The sequence below is a fragment of the Pongo pygmaeus genome, chromosome 10 (genome assembly GCF_028885625.2).
Source record: "Pongo pygmaeus isolate AG05252 chromosome 10, NHGRI_mPonPyg2-v2.0_pri, whole genome shotgun sequence".
NCBI classification, from domain to species: Eukaryota; Metazoa; Chordata; class Mammalia; order Primates; family Hominidae; genus Pongo; species Pongo pygmaeus.
In genome coordinates, this window is record NC_072383.2 from 109,927,337 (window position 1) to 109,947,183 (window position 19,847).

A 19,847-nucleotide genomic window follows, 5' to 3' on the forward strand; every position below is an offset into this window, starting at 1 on the left:
TGTTAGGAGGGGCGGGGGCCTGGAGCTCGCCGGAAGCCCTTCCTCAGGGCCTCATCTTTGTGTCTCAGGGCAGATGAAGTCGGCCTGATCATGACCAACCTGGAGAAAGCTAATCAGGTGAGGAGGCACAGTTCCCGCCCATGGGTGCCAGAGGCTCCCTCTGTCTGGGGTGGGGGTCTCGGGCCAGATGAGGAGGAAGGGACTGAGCTTCATCAATATTTATTCAACTGTGGGTCCCGTGCATGCCAAGTGAGGGAGGCAGGAGGAGTCTGGGCCCCAAGCCCTGCCCTCTCCAAGCTCCCAGGGTGGGCCCGGGGTGGGGGTTGGGGTAGGGAATGCAGACAGACACACTTGGAAATAGAGTGCTCCAAGCAGCAACAGGTAGGAAGGGGCCACTGACCCAGACTGCGGGAGTCCAGGAGGATGTCCTAGAGGAAGGGGTGTGGAGCTAAGACCCAAAGAATAAATGACAGCGTATCTAAGCATGGATTGTAAGTGGGGCTCCTGCATCCTGCCTTCCTCCGGCTCAGACGTGCTGCCATCTGGTGGGCAGAGTCAGGCAGGACTTTAAAAGAAGAGCAGCCACAGCCAGGGGGCTCCAGCCCGGAGTCTTGCGTGCCCACCATGTTTGTCCCCCAGCTCCCTGCAGTGCCACCAGCCAGAGACATGGCCAGGAGAGGCCAGCAGGGCCTCGAGCCCTCTGTCCTTGGGCTCATCTTCCTGCCTGTGGGGTGGGAGAAGATGCCCACCCACCCTGAGGTCTGCGGGCCCGCACTGTGGCAGGGAGAGAGGTCATTTTCCCCAGGGGCAGTTAAGAGGGGCCTCTTGGAAGACACTTTGAAGCTGGGTTTCAGAGTCCTGATGCTGTCCCCTGAGGGAGGTCAGCCAGGTAGAAGGCTCAGCAGGGGCAGAGGCCCAAGGTGTGGCTCTATGGGCACAGGGTGGGGGCACTCCCTTCTACAGAGGAGACTTGGATAAAAGGGCTGATTCTATGTCCCTGGGAAGCCACCAGAAGGTGCAGGCCTGGGCTGGAAGTGCTGAGACTCTATGAGCCCCTACCCCTATAGAAGCAGTGTCCCCTAGGAGGGTCAGGAACGCCAAAGACAGGGCCGGGTTACAGTGGTGGTGGTGACCGCAGTGGCTTCCCTGAGCTTAGGTCCAGCATATTTTTCTGAAATGATCATTAAGTAAGCCCCATTTTGTATAGGCTACATAGCCTTTTTAGAATGATTTTTTGAATAGGTAATGCATTCATGTAGTTCAGAACTCAAGAAGCTACACAAGGGCCTGTCTAGGAAAGTCCAGCTCTCCTCCCAGTTCTCCTCCCCCTGCAGCAGCCTCTCTTACCAGCCCCTGGGTTCTCCTTCCAGAGATGGTCAATCCATTCACAAGCCCACGAATATATCTTTTTGTGGGGGGCAAGGGGGACAGGGTCATACTCTGTCACCCAGGCTGGAGTGCAGTGGCACAATCATGGCTCACTGTAGCCTTGACTTCCCCGGCTCAGGTGATCCTCCCACCTCAGCCTCCCAGGTAGCCAGTTAGCTGGGAACAGAGAGGCGTGTGCCACCACACCGTGCTAATTTTTTGTATTTTTTTGTAGAGATGAGGTTTCGCCATGTTGCCCAGAATATATCTATTTTAACCAACGGCCTCTTTTTGTTGAGACAGGCAGGGTTTCACCTTGTCATCCTGTCTGGAGTGCATTGCTGCGATCACAGCTCACTGCAGCCTCAACCTCTGGGGCTCAAGCAATCCTCCTGCCTCAGCCCCTCAAGTAGCTGGGACTAAGGCACATACCACCACATCCGGCTAATTTTTATATGTTTCGTAGAGATTTTTTTGCCATGTTGTCCAGGCTGATCTCAAACTCTTGAGCTCAAGCAGTCCACCCTTCTGGGCCTCCCAAAGCACTGGGATTAGAGGTGTGAGCCGCTGTGCCCAGCCACCCCTTTTAAAAACAAAATGATAATATACTATGCATACCATTGTGAACCTTACTTTTTCCCTGTCTGTATCTTTGAGCTCCTTCCGTATCAGTATAGAAAGCAGTTCCTCCTCTGTTTTACGGCTGTGTGGTGTTCCTCGGCAGGGTGCACCATCGTCTAACCCAGAGGAGGGCAAACTTTCTGTAAAGAGTCAGAGAGTAAATATTTTCAGCTGTGCAACCCATACAGTCTCTGACACAGATTTTCAACTTTGCCATTATAGCATGAAAGCATAGACAATATGTAAGTTAATGAGCATGGCTGTATTCCAATAAAACTTTATAAGAACGGGCAAGACTGCACACAATGGCTCATGCCTCTAATCCCAACACTCTGGGAGGCCGAGGTGGGATGATCACTTGAGCCCAGGAGTTTAAGACCAGCCTGGGAAACATAGGGAGACCCCATCTCTACAAAAAATTTAAAAACTATCCAGGCATGGTGGTGTACGCCTGTAGTCCCAGCTACTCAGGAGTCTGAGGTGGGAGGATCACCTGAGCCCAGGGAGATGGAGGCTGCAGTGAGCTATGATCACACTACTGCACTCTAGCCTGGACAACAGTGAGACCCTATCTCAAAAAAAAAAAAAAAAAAAAAAGCCATCTTATAGTACTTGGAATAGGAAGCACTTCTAATAATGTTTCTCCTGAGTCCAGAACTAAAACCCACATATTATAGAGATGTATAGAGAAGAAAATAAATGTCACTGTATTAGGTTTTTAATCTCTGTGTTTATTAATACTATTTTAATGAGGATGCTGGGGTACAGCAGATCCATATTATTACTTACAGGATAATAACCACACCAGTTTGCCCTGATTCTTACTCCTGGGGTGAGAAAATGAGAACCAGCTGTCATCCCACATGTACTTAAGTTTGTACTCTAGGCGAGGACCGCCCCAATTCTGAATCTAGGTGGTTACGTAGGAGAGGGAACTTCTGAGAGAGGAAGGGAAAGAATCCACCTCCCAAGTGTCATGTGGACAGAAACAAGGATGCTGGCTATTAGCCTTTGGAATGTAAACACATCTCTGGAGGGGGAGGTAAGACTAGTACCTTTTTTTTTTTTTCTTTTCCAAGAGACAGGGTCCAGCTCTATCACCCAGACTAGAGTGCTGTGGCAAGATCCTAGCTTACTGCAGCCTCAAACTGCTGGGCTCAAGGGATCCTCCCAAGTAGCAAGGACTACAGGCTCACACCACCACACCTGTAATTTTTTCTTGTTGTTGTCAAGATGGTGCCTTGCTATGTTGCCCAAGCTGGTCTCAAACTCATGGTCTCAAGCAATCCTCTCACAGTCCTGGAATTACAGGCATGAGCCACCATGCCTAGCCCCAGCTAATTGCTTTAAAACCCAGCTTTACTGTTCAGGGGCTGTCTCCATGATGTGGGTCTCACCTACCCTTGATGTCTAAACACATAAACCTCCAGGGAAGGAAACCTCTGGGGTTCTCAGTAGCTAATCAGCCATGAGTTGAATTTTCAAGGCTTGTCCTTTAGTCCAGATCTCAACTTTCAATCAGATATGCTCAGAGTGCCCTAACTGTACAGAAACATAAAAATATTTCCTTTACAGTCCCACACACCAGGAAACTCTTCCTAAAACAAAATTGACTTGAACTATGTCTGGAACAAGGCAAGATACGTATAAATAAATAACAAATTCAAATGTGAACATGAATGTGTGTGGGTCTCAATATGCATACATTGGGCATAGCATCCTGATTGTCAAGGTCATTATGTAGTTAAACATAATCACTATGACCTGCATTACCAGCCAAAGGCAAAAATATAGCCACAGCTCTTTTAATTCTCTAAGTAATGGCTCAAGTAATACACCCTCATGATGTTAACAAAGTTAACCAATTATTGATGCATTTATATGTGCCAGGCACCAAGCAAAGATATCTACCAAATTGTATTTGGCCAAACCACTTCATTTGCAGAACAACCCTATGAGATAGTTGCCTTTATAATCCCCATTTTATTAATAGGGAAACCGAGGCTGGGAAGATGAAGCCTCTTGCCTAAGATCGCATAACCGGAAAGTTGCAAAGTCAGAATGTGAGCCCAGATTTCTCTCCAAAGCCACAAGATTAAATGTATTAACATTTGAGTGCTTCCTTCAAGGTAGAAATTTTTGAAGAGTTAAGATCTACCAGCTGGGTGTGGTGGCTCATGCCTGTAATCCCAGCACTTTTGGGAGGCCGAGGTGGGTGGATTGCTTGAGCCCAGGAGTTAGAGACCAGCCTGGCCAACATGGAAAAACCCCGTCTCTACTAAAAATACAAAAAGTAGACAGACCTGGTGGCACACACCTGTAATCCCAGCTACTCAGGAGGCTGAGGCAGGAGAATTGCTTGAACCCAGGAGGTGGAGGTTGCAGTGAGCCAAGATCGCGCCACTGCACTCCAGCCTGGGCAACAAAGCAAGACTGTCTTAAAAAAGAAAAAGAAAAAGAAATCTACCAACTGGGCACAATAGCTCATGCCTGTAATCCCAGCACTTTGGGAAGCCAAGGCAAGTGGGTTGCTTGAACCCAGGAGTTCAAGACCAGCCTAGCCAACATGGCAAAACCCGTCTCTACTAAAACTACAAAAATTAACCAGTCATGGTGGTGCACACCTGTAATCCCAGTTACTCAGGAGGCTGAGATGGGAGGATCAATTGAGCCCGGGAGTTGGAGGTTGCTGTGAGCCCTGATTGCACCACTGCACTCCAGCCTGGGTGACAGATTGAGGCCCTGTCTCAAAAAAATATATATAATATATATATACACCATAGACCCAGTTGAGTGAACTGCTGCATTCTGATTTTAACCACTCAAAACCTCTTTGTGTTAGATGTTTTCATTGCCCCCCATTTCAAAAAGAGAAACTGAGCTGGGCACGATGGCTCACTCCTGTAATCCCAGCACTTTGGGAGGCTGAAGTGGGCAGATCACCTGAGGTCAGGAGTTCAAGACCAGCCTGGCCAACATGGTGAAACCCCATCTCTACTAAAAATACAAAAAATAGCTGGGTGTGGTGGTGTGCACCTGTAATCCCAGCTACTTGGGAGGCTGAGGCAGGAAAATCTCGTGAACCCAGGAGGGGGAGCTTGCAGTGAGCCAAGGTTGTGCCACTGCACTCCAGCCTGGGTGACAGAGTGAGACTCCATCCCAAAAAAAAAAAAAAAAGAAAAGAAACTGAGACCCAGGGAGAGGAAGTGACTTGCCCAGGGGCTGCAATAGCCTGTGGCCTGGAAAAGCACCTTTGCAGATGCTGTGTCTGGGACTCATTCCGTACCAGGTGGCAGAAGTGTTGGAACAGCTCTTGCCTTCAGACTAGCCAGGCCTGAAGTTAACGTGGCAGACAGAAGTATCTAGAAATGTGTGAAAACCTGCTAGTCCCACCCAGACAGCCTCTCTCATCCTGCCTTCATAGAGCAGGAATGTTCTGACTCCTCTGGGGGTCCCGGGCACCCCACGAGAACCCAGAACCTCCTCAGAGGGGCATTTCTTCCTGTCCCCTCAGCTCAGGAGTAACCCCAGAGGCTGCTATTTCTTGTCCCCAGCCCAGACAGGGCTCTGTGACTGGTCTTCATAGCTCCAGGACAGGGTCCAGAACTAGGAAGGCAGGACCTGAGGCCCTTGGAGGTCTGCCTCCCCAACCCCTGCCTGAAACAGTGCAGGTAGAAGGCAGAAGTGCAGAGTGGGCTCACCTCTTGCCCACACTGTCCCCTTCTCCCCAGCGAGCTGAGGCTGCCCAGCGGGAGGTGGAAAGTCTCCGGGAACAGCTGGCCTCTGTCAACAGCTCCATCCGCCTGGCTTGCTGCTCTCCCCAGGGGCCCAGTGGGGTAAGGATGGGGTTGGGGAAGTGAGCAGGGAGGGCAGAGGGAAAGATCGGGAATGGCTGAGTTTGCAGGTTTCAGCATGTGGGTGACACTTTGTGGTTGATTGCGTGCATCCATTTGAAACTGGGAGTGTGAATGTGTGTGGGTCTCTGTGCATACAGTGAGCGTAATCACTATGACCTGCTACACCAGCTGAGGATAAAAATACAGCTACAGTTCTTTACTTTTCAAGCCCACGTTTCCATATACCCTTTATTACCAGGAGTTCCGGTATCTTCCTTTGGAGGCCTCCCTTACCCGCCAGTTGTCCAAGAATGCCAGGAACTTCCTCAGACCAAAGATGGTTCTGATTTCCAGATGCACCAGCAAAGACATGGGGGAGAGGGAGTTTGAGGCAATACAACAGTGTGCACTTTTGGTGGAGGCCACCAGGTGTCGCTGTTGAACACTGGTCATAGCAGCTTGGTGGATGCCTGGGATGGTGATGCCCTTGCTGGTTTTCAGTCCCAAAACTGGGTACTTTTAGGAGTGTGAGCCAGCCAACATATCAATAGGCAGTCATCACCAGGACTGCAGTGGGGCCACATACCAAGATAAAATTTAACATTTATACTCAGCCATTGGTTTCCAAAGCATGCCAGGTGATTCTAGGGGGATTTCCCACCCTAGCTGCATGCTGTGAAGAGCCAGTCTTCGGTGATCAACCCTGAGGTTCTTGTGTTAGGCCTGATTAATCAATTCATCTTTCTCTTTCCTCCTGGTTGGTGCCTCTTTGGGGTCCTAGTGTCATTTCTTGACAAGAGACTTTCATCAAGGCCACCCCAACCTACCCTTCTGTCCTATATTAGCAGTCTCCATCCTGGCTCTCCCAGAGAGCCTTGGGTTTATTATGTGAATTGGTCTGCCTTATTTCCAGATCTCTACGTACCGAGGGGTGAGATTCATGATTCCTTACATAATAACAGGTCTGCTCCAGGGTGACTTCCCTCTCCATCCATGAACCTGAACTTGCGAGCATAATTTTCACTTCACCTGACACCCACATATACAGGCCCAGGTGTCTATGTCTCTCTTTCTGTTTGAATATTGGAATGAGTCTCTATGAATGTGTTACTGTGTATGTGTGTCTCTACTTGTGACCTTTGGGCAACTGACTGCATTCTTAATCTGACTGTGCCTGTTTCCTCATCTGTACAAGTAACATCTACTTTATAGGGTTATTAAAAGGATTACATGAGTCAGGCTTGGTGGCACATGCCTGTAGTCCCAGCCACTTAGGAGGCTGAGGCAGGAGGATCACTTGAGCCCAGGAGTTTGAGTCCAGCCTGGGCAACACAGCAAGAACCTGTTTCTGGAAAAAAAAAGGATTATGTGTAAAGTGCCTAAAATGGAGCTTGGGTCATTGTATACGCTCACTAAGTACTTGATGCTACTGTTATAATTATTAATGTGTCTTTGGTGTGTCTGGGGTGTTTTTGCTCATGAGAGCATGTGGCTTCTTTGAGCACGTGCGTGTCTGTTGTGTGTGATGATGTGTCCTTGTGAGTGTCTCTCTTTGATGCGTGTGTATTTGTGTGTGTGTGTCAGCATATTTGGGAAAGTGCATGTGTTAGTGTGTGCTATGGCTATAGGTGTGTCCCTGTGTGTCAGCCTGTGTCTGTTTCCCAGGAGATTCTGTGTGTGTCCATGTGCCTGGGTGACGGCATAACACAGAGAGAGTGAACACAGGAGAGAGAGGCTGTGTGGAGAGAGATGGAGAGTGAGAGCCCATGAGGATGCCTCAGAGGAATTTGCCAATGGTTCTTAATTAACCCCCATGGAACCCGGCAAATGCCTGTGCTAATCAGCCCCAGGGAACTTTGCTGGTTTGGGGAGTGTGCTTTTCTGAGCACAACAGTGGCACTCGATGCTAATTAATTTAATGTATTAATGGCATCCGCTTCCTGTTTTAATTGGCATTTATCTCCATGGAAGAAAGCTGGGGTTGGGTTGGGGCTTTTTGTTTGTTTGTCTTTTTTTTTTAATGTTTCTTAGATTTATTTGTAACTAAGCCTGACTTCAGGTTCCTCAAACAGCAACCTCTCCATCTTCATCCAGGACAGAGGGGCCATTTCCTAAAATGTGGAGAAGCCATGGGTCTTGAGGCTATCAGCAAATTAGGTGGAGGAAGGAGCCGCCCATAACGTGGTCTGTGGCACCAAGGTGTCAAGTCTAATCCTGAGGGTCCCTTATTGCCTAGAATGGGGACATCCCCCTGGAGTAGGAGCCAGACCTGAGAAAGAAACTCAAACTTTTACCTATGCTGTTTCCTCTGGTGCGAGCGCCCAATCCCCAACCCCAGCTGACTACTTCCTTTTGTCATGGCTATTCTTTTTTAATAAATCTTTTAATCAAAGTGTAACTTAATACATAAGGAAAAGTGTACAAGTCATAATTATACAGCAGTTTGAATTTTTCAACACAAGCACACCCCATACCATCATCCAGATCAACAAATTTGCATTCTGCTTGGGATTCAGGGGTGGGGAGGCCAGACCTGTGGACCCCCGTCCCTCACCTCTCAGCCCCTCAAAGACCCCTTTGCCTGCAGGATAAGGTGAACTTCGCTCTGTGCTCGGGCCCTCGGCTGGAGGCTGCGCTGGCCTCCAAGGACAGGGAGATCCTGCGGCTGCTGAAGGACGTGCAGCACCTCCAGAGCTCGCTGCAGGAGCTGGAGGAGGCATCTGCCAACCAGATCGCCGACCTGGAGCGGCAGCTCACGGCCAAGTCCGAGGCCATAGAAGTGGGTCCTGGGGAGGAGGCAGGCGGGCAGGCAGCCCCATGCAGAAGCACACAGACCAGCCTCACCGTCTTTCTTTGCTCTTCTAGAAGCTGGAAGAGAAGCTCCAGGCCCAGTCTGACTATGAGGAAATTAAAACGGAGCTGAGGTACCATGTGGGGTAGGGCTCCACAGACCCCCAGCGCTCTTCCCTGGCCAGGAGCTCTTGGCAAAGTTCATCATCTTCCTCCCTCCTACTAAACCCCATTTGTTCTTCTCTCCACTAACACTGTGGATATCAAACCTTAACCATCCTCAGGCCGGGTGCAGTGGCTCATCCCTGTAATCCCAACACTTTGGGAGGCCCAGGCAGGAGGATCGCTTGAGGTCAGGAGTTTGAGACCAGCCTAGGCAACAATGGGGAGACCCCATCTCTGTGAGAAAAAAACAATTTTAATTAGCAAGGAGTGGTGGTGGTGCGTGCTGTAGTCCCAGCCACTCAGGAGGCTGATCTGGCCACTCAGGAGGCTGATGTGGGAGGATTGTTTGAGCCTGAGAGGTCAAGGCTGCAGTGAGCTGTGGTGGCACCACTGCACTCCAGGCTGGACAACACAGTGAGACCCTGTCTCAAAAACAAAATGGAATTCAACCATCTTCAGTCCTTTTCCATCAAGAGCTGCCTGTACGGGCAGATCACCTGAGGTCAGGAGTTCAAAACCAGCCTGGCCAACATGGCAAAACCCCGTCTCTACTAAAAATACAAAAATTAGCCAGGTGTGGTGGTGCTCACCTGTAGTCCCAGCTACTCGGGAGGCTGAGGCAGGAGAATCGCTTGAATCCGGGAGGCAGAGATCGTACCACTGCACTCCAGGCTGGGTGACAGAGTGAGACTCTGTCTCAAAGGAAAAAAAAAGCTGCCTGTAGACCATACAAGGGAACTTATTATGGGCATGGTAACTGGGAGGTGATTCATTAACCAGCTAAACTCAAGCTGGCCAGAATGGGGTCAGTTCAGGCAGCACCCCTCCAGGTAACATCGCCACCTGTTAATGAGCCTGCTACTTCAGGCTGGGGTTGCAATGACTCTGGAATTAATGGGGTTCTGGGGAATGGAGCAGTCATTGTCAGGGAGGTAAGCCAGGTCAGTGCCTCTTGAAAGACCTCTCCTCCAGCCCGGGGGCTGGCTGACCTCAGACCCTCTCCACTTGCTCTGGCAGCATCCTGAAAGCCATGAAGCTGGCCTCCAGCACCTGCAGCCTCCCCCAGGTAAGTGTCCCTGCCACCATCCCTGCAGGGCAGGCGCCCCAGTGAGCCTTCCGCCCACCAGGTGCCCTCTCAACCTGCCTCTTGTCTCCTAGGGCATGGCCAAGCCTGAAGACTCACTGCTTATTGCAAAGGAGGCCTTCTTCCCCACGCAGAAATTCCTTCTGGAGAAGCCCAGCCTCCTGGCCAGCCCTGGTAGGGGAGGAGGGTACTCTGGGACTGAGGGCTGGGGCGGGGGCTGCCTGTGGGTCTCTGGCCTTCTCATGCCCAAGGACCACTGCCTTCCATGCAGGCAGGAGAGTGACAGAACAACAGGTGTGCATTGATTTGGCACCTGCTGTATGCCTGTCCTGCAGGGCGTCCGCAAACACCCACGTCACCGTTGGGGTCACACAGCTGGCTTGGGCCCTTCCAAGGCCCCCTAAAAAGTTCCACTGCCCACTGAGCCTTCTTGAGCTGCAGCGGCTTTCATGAAGAGGTCACAGGGGAACAAGCATTGTCATTACACCCTCCACAGCCAACCACCATGGGGAGCAGGAGGCTGCAGACATGATCACCCTGTCAGCCACCCACTGACTTTTTTTTTTGAGACTGAGTCTCTCTCTGTCGCCCAGGCTGGAGTGCAGTGGTGTGATCTCAGCTCACTGCAGCCTCCGCCTCCTGGGTTCAAGCAATTCTCCTGCCTCGGCCTCCTGAGTAGCTGGGATTACAGGCATGCACCACCACACCCGGCTAATTTTTATATTTTTAGCAGAGATGGGGTTTCATCACATTGGCCAGGCTGGTCTCAAATTCCTGACCTCAGGTGATCCGCCTGCCTCAGCCTCCCAAAGTGCTGGGATTACAGGCATGAGCCACCACACCCGGCCACCCGCTGACCTTTTAGCCTTGTGACCCCAGGCAGGACTCTGTGCTGCCTCTGTTTCCTCATCCGTAAAATGGGTGTGACCTTGGGGTCCACTTCATGGGTGCCATGTAGGTCTAGTGAGTCAGCTCCAGGGTGGGTGCCCAGCAAGGGCCCATCTGCAGGTGGTGGCAAGTTCGACTTCCCGCCCCAGGCCAAGGTGCTGGGCCCGTAGCAAGTTCTCAGCTGATGCTCTTGGTGATGGGGGTGGGGCGTTCCCCAGAACTGGCATTTGGATGGGGCCTGGAAGAGTGGGAGTTGGAGAATGGAGGGGGTAGGGCAGAAACAGCCAAGGTCGGCGCTTCCAGCTGCTGGACGCCTATAGCACTGCTCCCCACCCCCGCCTCCCCACCAACCCCTTCCCTCCTCCTCCTCCTTCCTTCCTCTATTTCTGACTTTCTGTCTCTATATATGTCTCTGTCTCTCTCTCTTTCTTCCCACCCAACCCTCTCCCCGCCCCTCTCTGTCATGTGGTTTTTCACTCTGTCTCTTTGTCTCTTTATCTCTCTCTCTCACACATGTGTCTCTCTGTCTTGCTCTCCCTCTCTCTCTCTCTGTCTCTCTCATGTGGTTTCTCTCCCTGTCTGTCTCTCCCGTTGTCTCTCTCTGTCTCTCTCCCCCTCTGGTTCTTTTTCTCCCTGTCTCTCTCTCCCCTCATCATCGTCTTCCCCATCTGTCCGTCTGTCTGTCTGTCTGGGTGTTCTAGAGGAAGACCCATCAGAGGACGATTCCATCAAGGATTCACTGGGCACGGAGCAGTCCTACCCCTCCCCTCAGCAGCTCCCACCTCCGCCGGGGCCTGAAGACCCCCTGTCTCCCAGCCCCGGGCAGCCCCTGCTGGGCCCCAGCTTGGGGCCTGACGGCCCTCGGACTTTCTCGCTGTCCCCCTTCCCCAGCCTGGCTTCAGGGGAGAGACTGATGATGCCCCCGGCCGCCTTCAAGGGAGAGGCAGGTGGCCTGCTAGTGTTCCCCCCAGCCTTCTATGGCGCCAAGCCCCCCACAGCCCCTGCCACCCCAGCCCCTGGCCCTGAGCCACCGGTCGGTCCTGAGCCTGCGGATGGTGGTGGGGGTGGAGCGGCAGGGCCCGGGGCAGAGGAGGAGCAGCTGGACACGGCAGAGATCGCCTTCCAGGTGAAGGAGCAGCTGCTGAAACACAACATCGGGCAGCGGGTGTTTGGGCACTATGTGCTGGGGCTGTCGCAGGGCTCGGTCAGCGAGATCCTAGCCCGGCCCAAGCCCTGGCGCAAGCTCACGGTGAAGGGCAAGGAGCCCTTCATCAAGATGAAGCAGTTCCTGTCGGATGAGCAGAATGTGCTGGCGCTCAGGACCATCCAAGTGCGGCAGCGAGGTGAGTGCCCAAGAGGGCCCGTCCCTGCTGGCCACCACGCCAGGTCCAGGGCATCAGGGCTGGGGGCTGAGGACACACGCTCTGGGTTCAAAGCCCAGCTCTACCACCACCTGGCTGTGTGACCCAGGGCGAGTGACTTTGCCTGTCTGTGCCTCAGTTTCCCCTCTGTAAAAGCAGGAAATACATCCTCGCTGTCTCCTTCCTGGCCCTGGCCAGAAACAGGCTGCCCTTCCTGGGGCACTCAGGATACGGGTGATGGGAAAGGGCTCCAGGCGCTGCCCTGGCAGGTACTCACCAAGCACTTCCAAGCCTCAGTTTATACATTTGTAAGACCACCAACCTTACCAGACTTGATTTTTCAGGTAATCAGCATGAAGGGTCCCAGCTGTGGCCTCACAAATGCCTGAGTTTGAGTCCCAGCTCTTCTGTTCACCCACTGGGTGACCTCAGACAACTCCTTTCATCTGTGCCCCGGTTTCTGCATCTGTCAGCCTCCAGGAGGCACCATGAGGATTAAACGGGCATCAAGCACTGACCACAGCACCTGGCACGCAGTGCTGCTTGAGAACCGTTAGGGGCGGCGGTTGCCATAGTCATTGTCGTCGTCATTTCTTTCTTTTTTTTTTTTTTTTTTTGAGATGGAATCTCACTCTGTCACCCAGGCTGGAGTGTAGTGGCACAATCTCGGCTCACTGCAACCTCTGCCTCCTGGGTTCAAGCAATTCTGCTGTCTCAGCCTCCCTAGTAGCTGGGACTACAGTCATAACGCCACCATGCCTGGCTAATTTTTACATTTTTAGTAGAGACAGGGTTTCACCATATTGATCAGGCTGGTCTCAAACTCCTGATCTCAGGTAATCCACCCGCCTTGGCCTCCCAAAGTGCTGGGATTACAGACATAAGCCACCGCACCCTATTTCTTTATTTTATTTTATTTTATTTTATTTTATTTTATTTTATTTTATTTTATTTTATTTTATTTTGAGACGGAGTCTTGTTCTGTTACTCAGGCTGGAGTGCAGTGGCACAATCTTGGCTCACTGCAACCACCACCTCCTGGGTTCAAGCGATTCTCCTGCCTCAGCCTCCTGAGTAGCTGGATTACAGATGCATGCCACCATGCTTGGCTAATTTTATATTTTTAGTAGAGACAGGATTTCACCATGTTGGCCAGGATAGCCTCAAACTCCTGACCTAAAGTGATCCTCCCACCTCGGCCTCCCAAAGTGCTGGGATTACAGACATGAGCCACCGTGCCTGGCCTCATTATTATGATTCTTATTTCACGTCAGAATCACTCATAGGCCCACAGTTTGTTACATAGAGTAAGCAGTGGCCCTGCCATCTCACTGATGGTCTGACCCTCACTCTTCTGGGAGGAGGAAACAGCCCCCCACCCCACCAGGCTCCAGAGACTGAGCCCAACATGCAGATCCTGCCACAGATGCCTTCTTGCCTCCCCAGGCAGCATCACCCCAAGAATCCGCACGCCCGAGACGGGCTCAGACGACGCCATCAAGAGCATTCTAGAGCAGGCCAAGAAGGAGATCGAGTCGCAGAAGGGTGGTGAGTGTGACCCCTGCAGGCAAAGCCTGAGGCCCCCAGGGCCAGCTGTGAACAGGAGATGAGGCTTCGTCTACCTTTGTCCACCCCAGAGGGAATCCCAGGTGGATCAGAACCGCCAGAGGCCAGAGGGACCTGTCTAGAGCGCATGGGTAGTTGTGGCACTGCTCAGAACCCTGCCATGGTTCCATACAGCTCTCAACATAAAATCTCAACCCTTGTCCAGGCTCAGTGGCTCATGCCTGTAATCCCAGCACTTTGGGAAGCCGAGGTGGGCTGATCACCTGAGGTCAGGAGTTCAAGACCAGCCTGGCCAACATGGTAAAACCCCATCTCTACTAAAAATACAAAATTACCTGGGCATGGTGATACGTGCCTATAATCCCAGCTACTCAGGAGGCTGAGGCAGGAGAATTGCTTGAACCCGGGAGGCAGAGGTTGCAGTGAGCCAAGATCACACCACTGCACTCCAGCCTAGGTGACAAAGCAAGACTCTGTCAAAAAAAAAAAAGAAAAAGAAAAATATCCCAAGACTTGACAAGGCCTACAGGCCCTATAGTCTTCAGGCCCCCCATGCCTATCACATGAACTGTTCATAGTCATGCCCAGCTGCCGTGTACCCCACCCTGCGCCTCTGATGCTGTCCTTACCCCAGACACCTTTCACCTGGCCAACTCCTGCTCATACCTATGACTCAACTCAGAAGTCACCTCCTGCAAGAAGATGGATTGGACACTGCACCCGCCTCCCTCCACCCCCACCACAGTGACCTGTTTGCTTGGTGTAGTGGAGCTGGACTGGCCACAAATTCTGGCTCTGCTGTTGATTGGCTATGTGACCTTGGGCAAGTTACTTAGCCTCTTTGTGCCTTCATCGTCTTCTTTTTTTTTGAGACGGATTCTCACTCTGTCACCCAGGCTGGAGTGCAGTGGCGCAGTCTCAGCTCACTGCAACCTCCACCTCCTGGGTTCAAGCAATTCTCCTGCCTCAGCCTCCTGAGTAGCTGGGATTACACGCACGCGCCACCACACCTGGCTAATTGTGTGTGTGTGTGTGTGTGTGTGTGTATTTTTAGTAGAGACGGGGTTTCACCATGTTGGTCAGGCTGCTCTTGAACTCCTGACCTCATGATCCACCTGCCTCGGACTCCCAAAGTGCTGGGATTACAGGCGTGAGCCACCGTGCCCGGCCCATCTTCTCATCTTTAAAATGGGGACTGTGGGAGGCCGAGGCGGGCGGATCACCTGAGGTCAGGAGTTAGAGACAAGCCTGCCCAACATGGCGAAACCCTGTCTCTACTAAACGTACAAAAAAATTAGCTGGGCGTGGTGGCACATGCCTGTAATCCCAGCTACCCGGGAGGCTAAGGCAGGAGAATCTCTTGAACACAGGAGGCAGAGCTTACAGTGAGCCGAGATCACGCCACTGCACTTCAGCCTGGGTGACAAAAGCGAAACTCCATCTCAAAAAGAAAAAAAAAATGGGGACTGTATTAGTTTTCCTTTCTTAGGGTTGTGTGAGGATCAAATGAGGTCAGCGTAATCCTGAAAGATCAGCCATCATTACAGCAAATATAATCATTATTACCTCCCTGTTGAAGTTCTGCGCTGTCACAAACAACTCTGCTGGTGTGGCTGTCCCTCCGTCTGCTGTGGGGGCTTCTTGCAGCCAGGGACCGAGTTCCATCCTCACACCCAGCACAGCGTAGACTGTGGCTGACTGAGACCCTGGACTCCGGTTTCAAAGCCCTCCTCCATTTTTGCAGTGTCTGCTGCCCCCTGGTGGCTGCTCTGAGCAGGTGTCCTGAATCCCTCCGGTTGCCGCCAGGAGCCGAGATGTTTCCCATTGAATGGCCCTCCCTCCTGCCTGGTCCCCGGGAGGGGTGAGGGGATAAGGGATTTACCCGGCTACCCTGCCCCACCTGTAAAATCCCCTGAGCCTAATTTCCTTCTTGGTCAGTTCCAGTAACAAGAGAGATACAAGACAGAGAAGGATGTAATCGTGCAGTAAACATTTATTAAGCACCTAGTGTGGGCTAGACACAGATTTCAGATATGGGTGAGACATGATATGGAGATGAAAAGAACCATGAGAAATAACTAGCCAGGGCCGGGCGTGGCGGCTAACTCCTGACCTCGTGATCCACCTGCCTCGGCCTCCCAAAGTGTTGGGATTACAGGCGTGAGCCACCGTGCCCAGACCATCTTCTCATCTGGGCCTCTGGGAGGCTGAGGCAGGCGGATCACCTCAGGTCAGGAGTTTGAGACCAGCCTGGACAACATGGTGAAACCCCGTCTCTGCTAAAAATACAAAAATTGGCTGGGCATGGTGGTAGGTGCCTGTAATCCCAGCTATTTGGAGGCTGAGGCAGGAGAATTGCTTGAACCTGGGAGGCAAAGGTTGCAGTAAGTGGAAATCACGCCACTACACTCCAGCCTGCGCAACAAGAGCAAAACTCCGTCTAGAAAAAAGAAAAAAAAGAAACCCCATCTCTTCTAAAAATACAAAAATTAGCTAGGTGTGGTGGCACACACCTGCGGTCCCAGCTACTCAAGAGGCTGAGGCAGGAGGATCACCTGAGCCCAGGAGGCAGAGGTTGTGGCGAGCCGAGATCTCATCACTACACTCCAGCCTGGGTGAGAGTAAGATTCTGTCTCAAAAAAAAAGAATAGAAAAATAACTAGCCAAAGTCTCCCACTAAACCAACAGGACAACTGAGGCCAGGGAGGGAAGACATGAGTTCAGTTACACAGAGACAGAGGGAAACCCCAGGTCTCTCACCTCTTTATACAGCACTTTCTCCTGGGGGTCAGAAGCAGGCTCCAGGGCAATGTCAAAGACAACATCGCAGCAGAGGAAAACGTTTGCTCTCCATGGGCCAGCCAGTAGCCTTATATTCAGGGTCTAGGAGGAGTTCAGCAAGAGGAAAAATACAAAGGTTATTGCCCCATACCCCTGGCAAAAAAAATGAATGCTAAGCAGTGGGCACACGAGCTGCTGCCAGGGAGGAAATGAATGTGACTAACTGCTCAATCACGAGTTCTACTTCTGGGATTCAAAGGAAATGTCCAGAATGGGGACAGGGGTTTATATATAAGCTGTTCCGTCATTGTTCATAAGAGTGACAAACTGGAAACAAAACAACCTAAGTGTCCAGCAGTGGGGGATCTGGTAAGTAAAGCAGATAATATCCCTTTAGCAGCATGCGCAGCCCTTAAAGGTAGAACTTTTAATGATAAGAAAAAATGTGGCCGGGCACAGTGGCTCACGCCTGTAATCCCAACACTTTGGAAGGCCAAGACAGATGGATCACTTGAGGTCAGGAGTTGGAGACCAGCCTGGCCCACATGGCAAAACCCTGTCTCTACTAAAAATACAAAAATTAGCCAGGCGTGGTGGTAGGAACCTGTAATCCCAGCTACTCAGGAGGCTGAGGCAGGAGAACCACTTGAACCTGGGAAGCAGAGGTTGCAGTGAGCCGAGATTGCGCCATTGCACTCCAGCCTGAGCAACAGAGCAAGACTCGGTCTCAAAAAAAAAGAAAAAGGTTTAGCCGGGCATAGTGGCACACGCATGTAGTCCCAACCACTTGAGAGGCTGAGGCGGGAAGATCGCTTGAGCCCAGGAGTTTGAGACCAGCCTGGGAAACATACCAAGACCCTGTCTCCAAAAAAGAAAAAAAGAAAGAAAAAAAACACTCATGTTGATACTAAATGGGGACAAACCAGACTACACTTCCACATATTGAGTATGATCATGCAATTCATGTAGTTTAGAAAACAGACTGGAAGGGAATACATGAGAATATTTCATGTGGTTTCCCCTAAGAGACAGTAAGGGGGACTTTCATTTTCATCTTGACTTTTTGTGCTTTTTTTTTGCATGCTCCTCTGTGCTCCCATAGTAGGCAAGTATGAGTTTTTTTTTAATCGAGGTAAAATTCTCATAACATAAAATTAAGCTTTTTTTTTTTTTTTGAGACAGAGTTTTGCTCTTGTTGCCCAGACTGGAGTGCATTGGCGCAATCTCGGCTCACCACAACCTCCGCCTCCCGGGTTCAAGCGATTCTCCTGCCTCAGCCTCCCTCAACTGGGATTACAGGCATGTGCCACCATGCCTGGCTAATTTTTTTTTTTTTTAATTTTTAGTAGAGATGGGGTTTCTCCGTGTTGGTCAGGCTGGTCTCAATCTCCTGACCTCAGATGATCTGCCTGCCTCAACCTCCCAAAGTGCTGGGATTACAGGCGTGAGCCACCGCACCCGGCACTTTTTTTTTTTGGACAGACAATTTTGCTCTGTCGCCCAGGCTGGAGTGCAGTGGTGTGATCTCGGCTCACTGCAACCTCCACCTCCCAGGTTCAAGCAATTCTCCTGCCTCAGCCTCCCGAGTAGCTGGGATTACAGGTGTGTTCCACAACGCCCAGCTAATTTTTGTATTTTTAGTAGAGACGGGGTTTCACCACTTTGGCCAGACTGGTCTCAAATTCCTGACGTCAAGTGATCTGCCTGCCTCAGTCTCCCAAAGTGCTGGGATTACAGACATGATCCACCGCGCCCGGCCAAAATTAACCGTTTTAAAGTACGGTTACAATTCAGTAGTAGTTAGTACAGTCAGTGTTATGCAACCATCATCTCTCTCCAGTTCACACATGTTCATCACCCCAGAAGGAAACCCTATACCCATTAAGCAGCGCTTCTCCATTCCACTCTCTCCCCAGCCCCTGGCAGCCACTGGTCTGCATCCTGTTTCTGTGGATTGACCTGTTCTGCACATTTTGTGTAAATGGAATCATATCATATGTGCTACCTTGCGTCTGGCCTCTTTCACTCAGCCCCATGTTTGTAAGGCTCATTCCTGTTGTAGCCCCCGTCAGTGCTTCATTCCTTTTTATGACAAAATAATGTTCCATTGCTATATTACTTTTTAATTGGAAAAGCAATGAAAATTATTTTTAATGGGTCTAAGAGGACCCACTAGGATGAAAACTACACAGAGATAATGAAGAAGGGGTTACATTGATCTGGCTTTCTGCAGAGCTGGAGAGACTCCAGTGTCGGGAACGCTACTCCGAGGGCAGAGGGAAGCACCTTTTCATTTACTGGTTAATTGTCATTCCTCAGGGCACAGATCCATCTATTATCCTTGGTTCATTACACACTCTCAGGGCTGCCGCCTGCACGGCCTTCTCCCGGGTGTGCGTGTGTATGTGTGTACACACGTGCATATATATGTGTATATATATGTGTGTGTATATTCATGCATTCATTCATTCGTTCATTCATGTAAATGACAGAATGAACCTCTGGGAACATATTGCCCAACCCAATATTTAGAAAATTCCCAATAACAGATCTGGCATTTTCCTCCCCATCCCACCCCTGCCTTCCTCTCCTAGAGATGTCTTTCATCCTAAAATTTTGTCCTGTTGTTCCTTTGTGTTTGCCATTTGTAGAAAAGATTTTTCACTAAATCATATATTGTTTATGTTGTTTGTTATGGAACTTGATAGAAAACATGTGATACCGACCGGGCGCGGTGGCTTACACCTGTAATCCTAGCACTTTAGGAGGCCAAGGCAGGCAGATCATTTGAGCTCAGGAGTTTGAGACCAGCCTGGCTAACATGGTGAAACCCCATCTCTACTAAAAATACAAAAAAAAATTAGCCAGGCCTGGTGGTGAGTGCCTGTAATCACAGCTACTCGGGAGGCTGAGGCAAGAGAATTGCTTGAACCCGGGAGGCAGAAGTTGAGGTGAGCCGAGGTTGCGCCACTGCACTCCAGCCTGGGCAACAGAGCAAGTCTTAGTCAAAGAAAAAAAAAAAGAAAACGTGATACTGAGAGCCATCTTATTGGACTTGTTTTTGTTGTTGTTATTGTTGTTGTTTTTTGAGACAGGCTCTCACTCTGTTGCCCAGGCTGGAGTGCAGTGGTGCAAACATGGCTCACTGCCGCCTCGACCTCCCAGGATCAAGTGATCCTCCTGCCTCAGCTGGGACCATAGGCATACAACACCATGCCTGGCTAATTTTTTTCTTTTTAACTTTTCTGTAGAGTCAGGGTCTCATTTTGTTGCATAGGCTGGTCTTGAGCTCTTGGGCTCCAATAATCCTCCTGCCTCAGCCTCCCAAAGTGCTGGGATTACAAGCATAAGCCACTGCTCCCAGCCTGGACCTGCTTTTTTCACTCA

The 19,847-nt window shown here is 50.9% G+C and overlaps 1 protein-coding gene across 5 annotated transcripts in view; it reads left to right on the plus strand.

Annotated features, from left to right (window-relative positions):
* Positions 1-19,847, plus strand: part of CUX2 (cut like homeobox 2) — a 323,600-nt gene that overhangs the window by 267,410 nt on the left and 36,343 nt on the right. For 3 of the 5 annotated variants that reach the window (XM_054442119.2, XM_063647061.1, XM_054442123.1), the window contains exons 9-16: positions 69-117; positions 5,721-5,825; positions 8,413-8,604; positions 8,691-8,749; positions 9,798-9,846; positions 9,939-10,038; positions 11,454-12,095; positions 13,560-13,661. In XM_054442119.2, the coding sequence (XP_054298094.1) occupies positions 69-117; positions 5,721-5,825; positions 8,413-8,604; positions 8,691-8,749; positions 9,798-9,846; positions 9,939-10,038; positions 11,454-12,095; positions 13,560-13,661 (1,298 nt within the window). Of the gene's footprint in view, positions 1-68; positions 118-5,720; positions 5,826-8,412; positions 8,605-8,690; positions 8,762-9,797; positions 9,847-9,938; positions 10,039-11,453; positions 12,096-13,559; positions 13,662-19,847 lie in introns of all 5 variants that reach the window. The other 2 variants (XM_063647060.1, XM_063647062.1) reach the window with 1 other exon arrangement.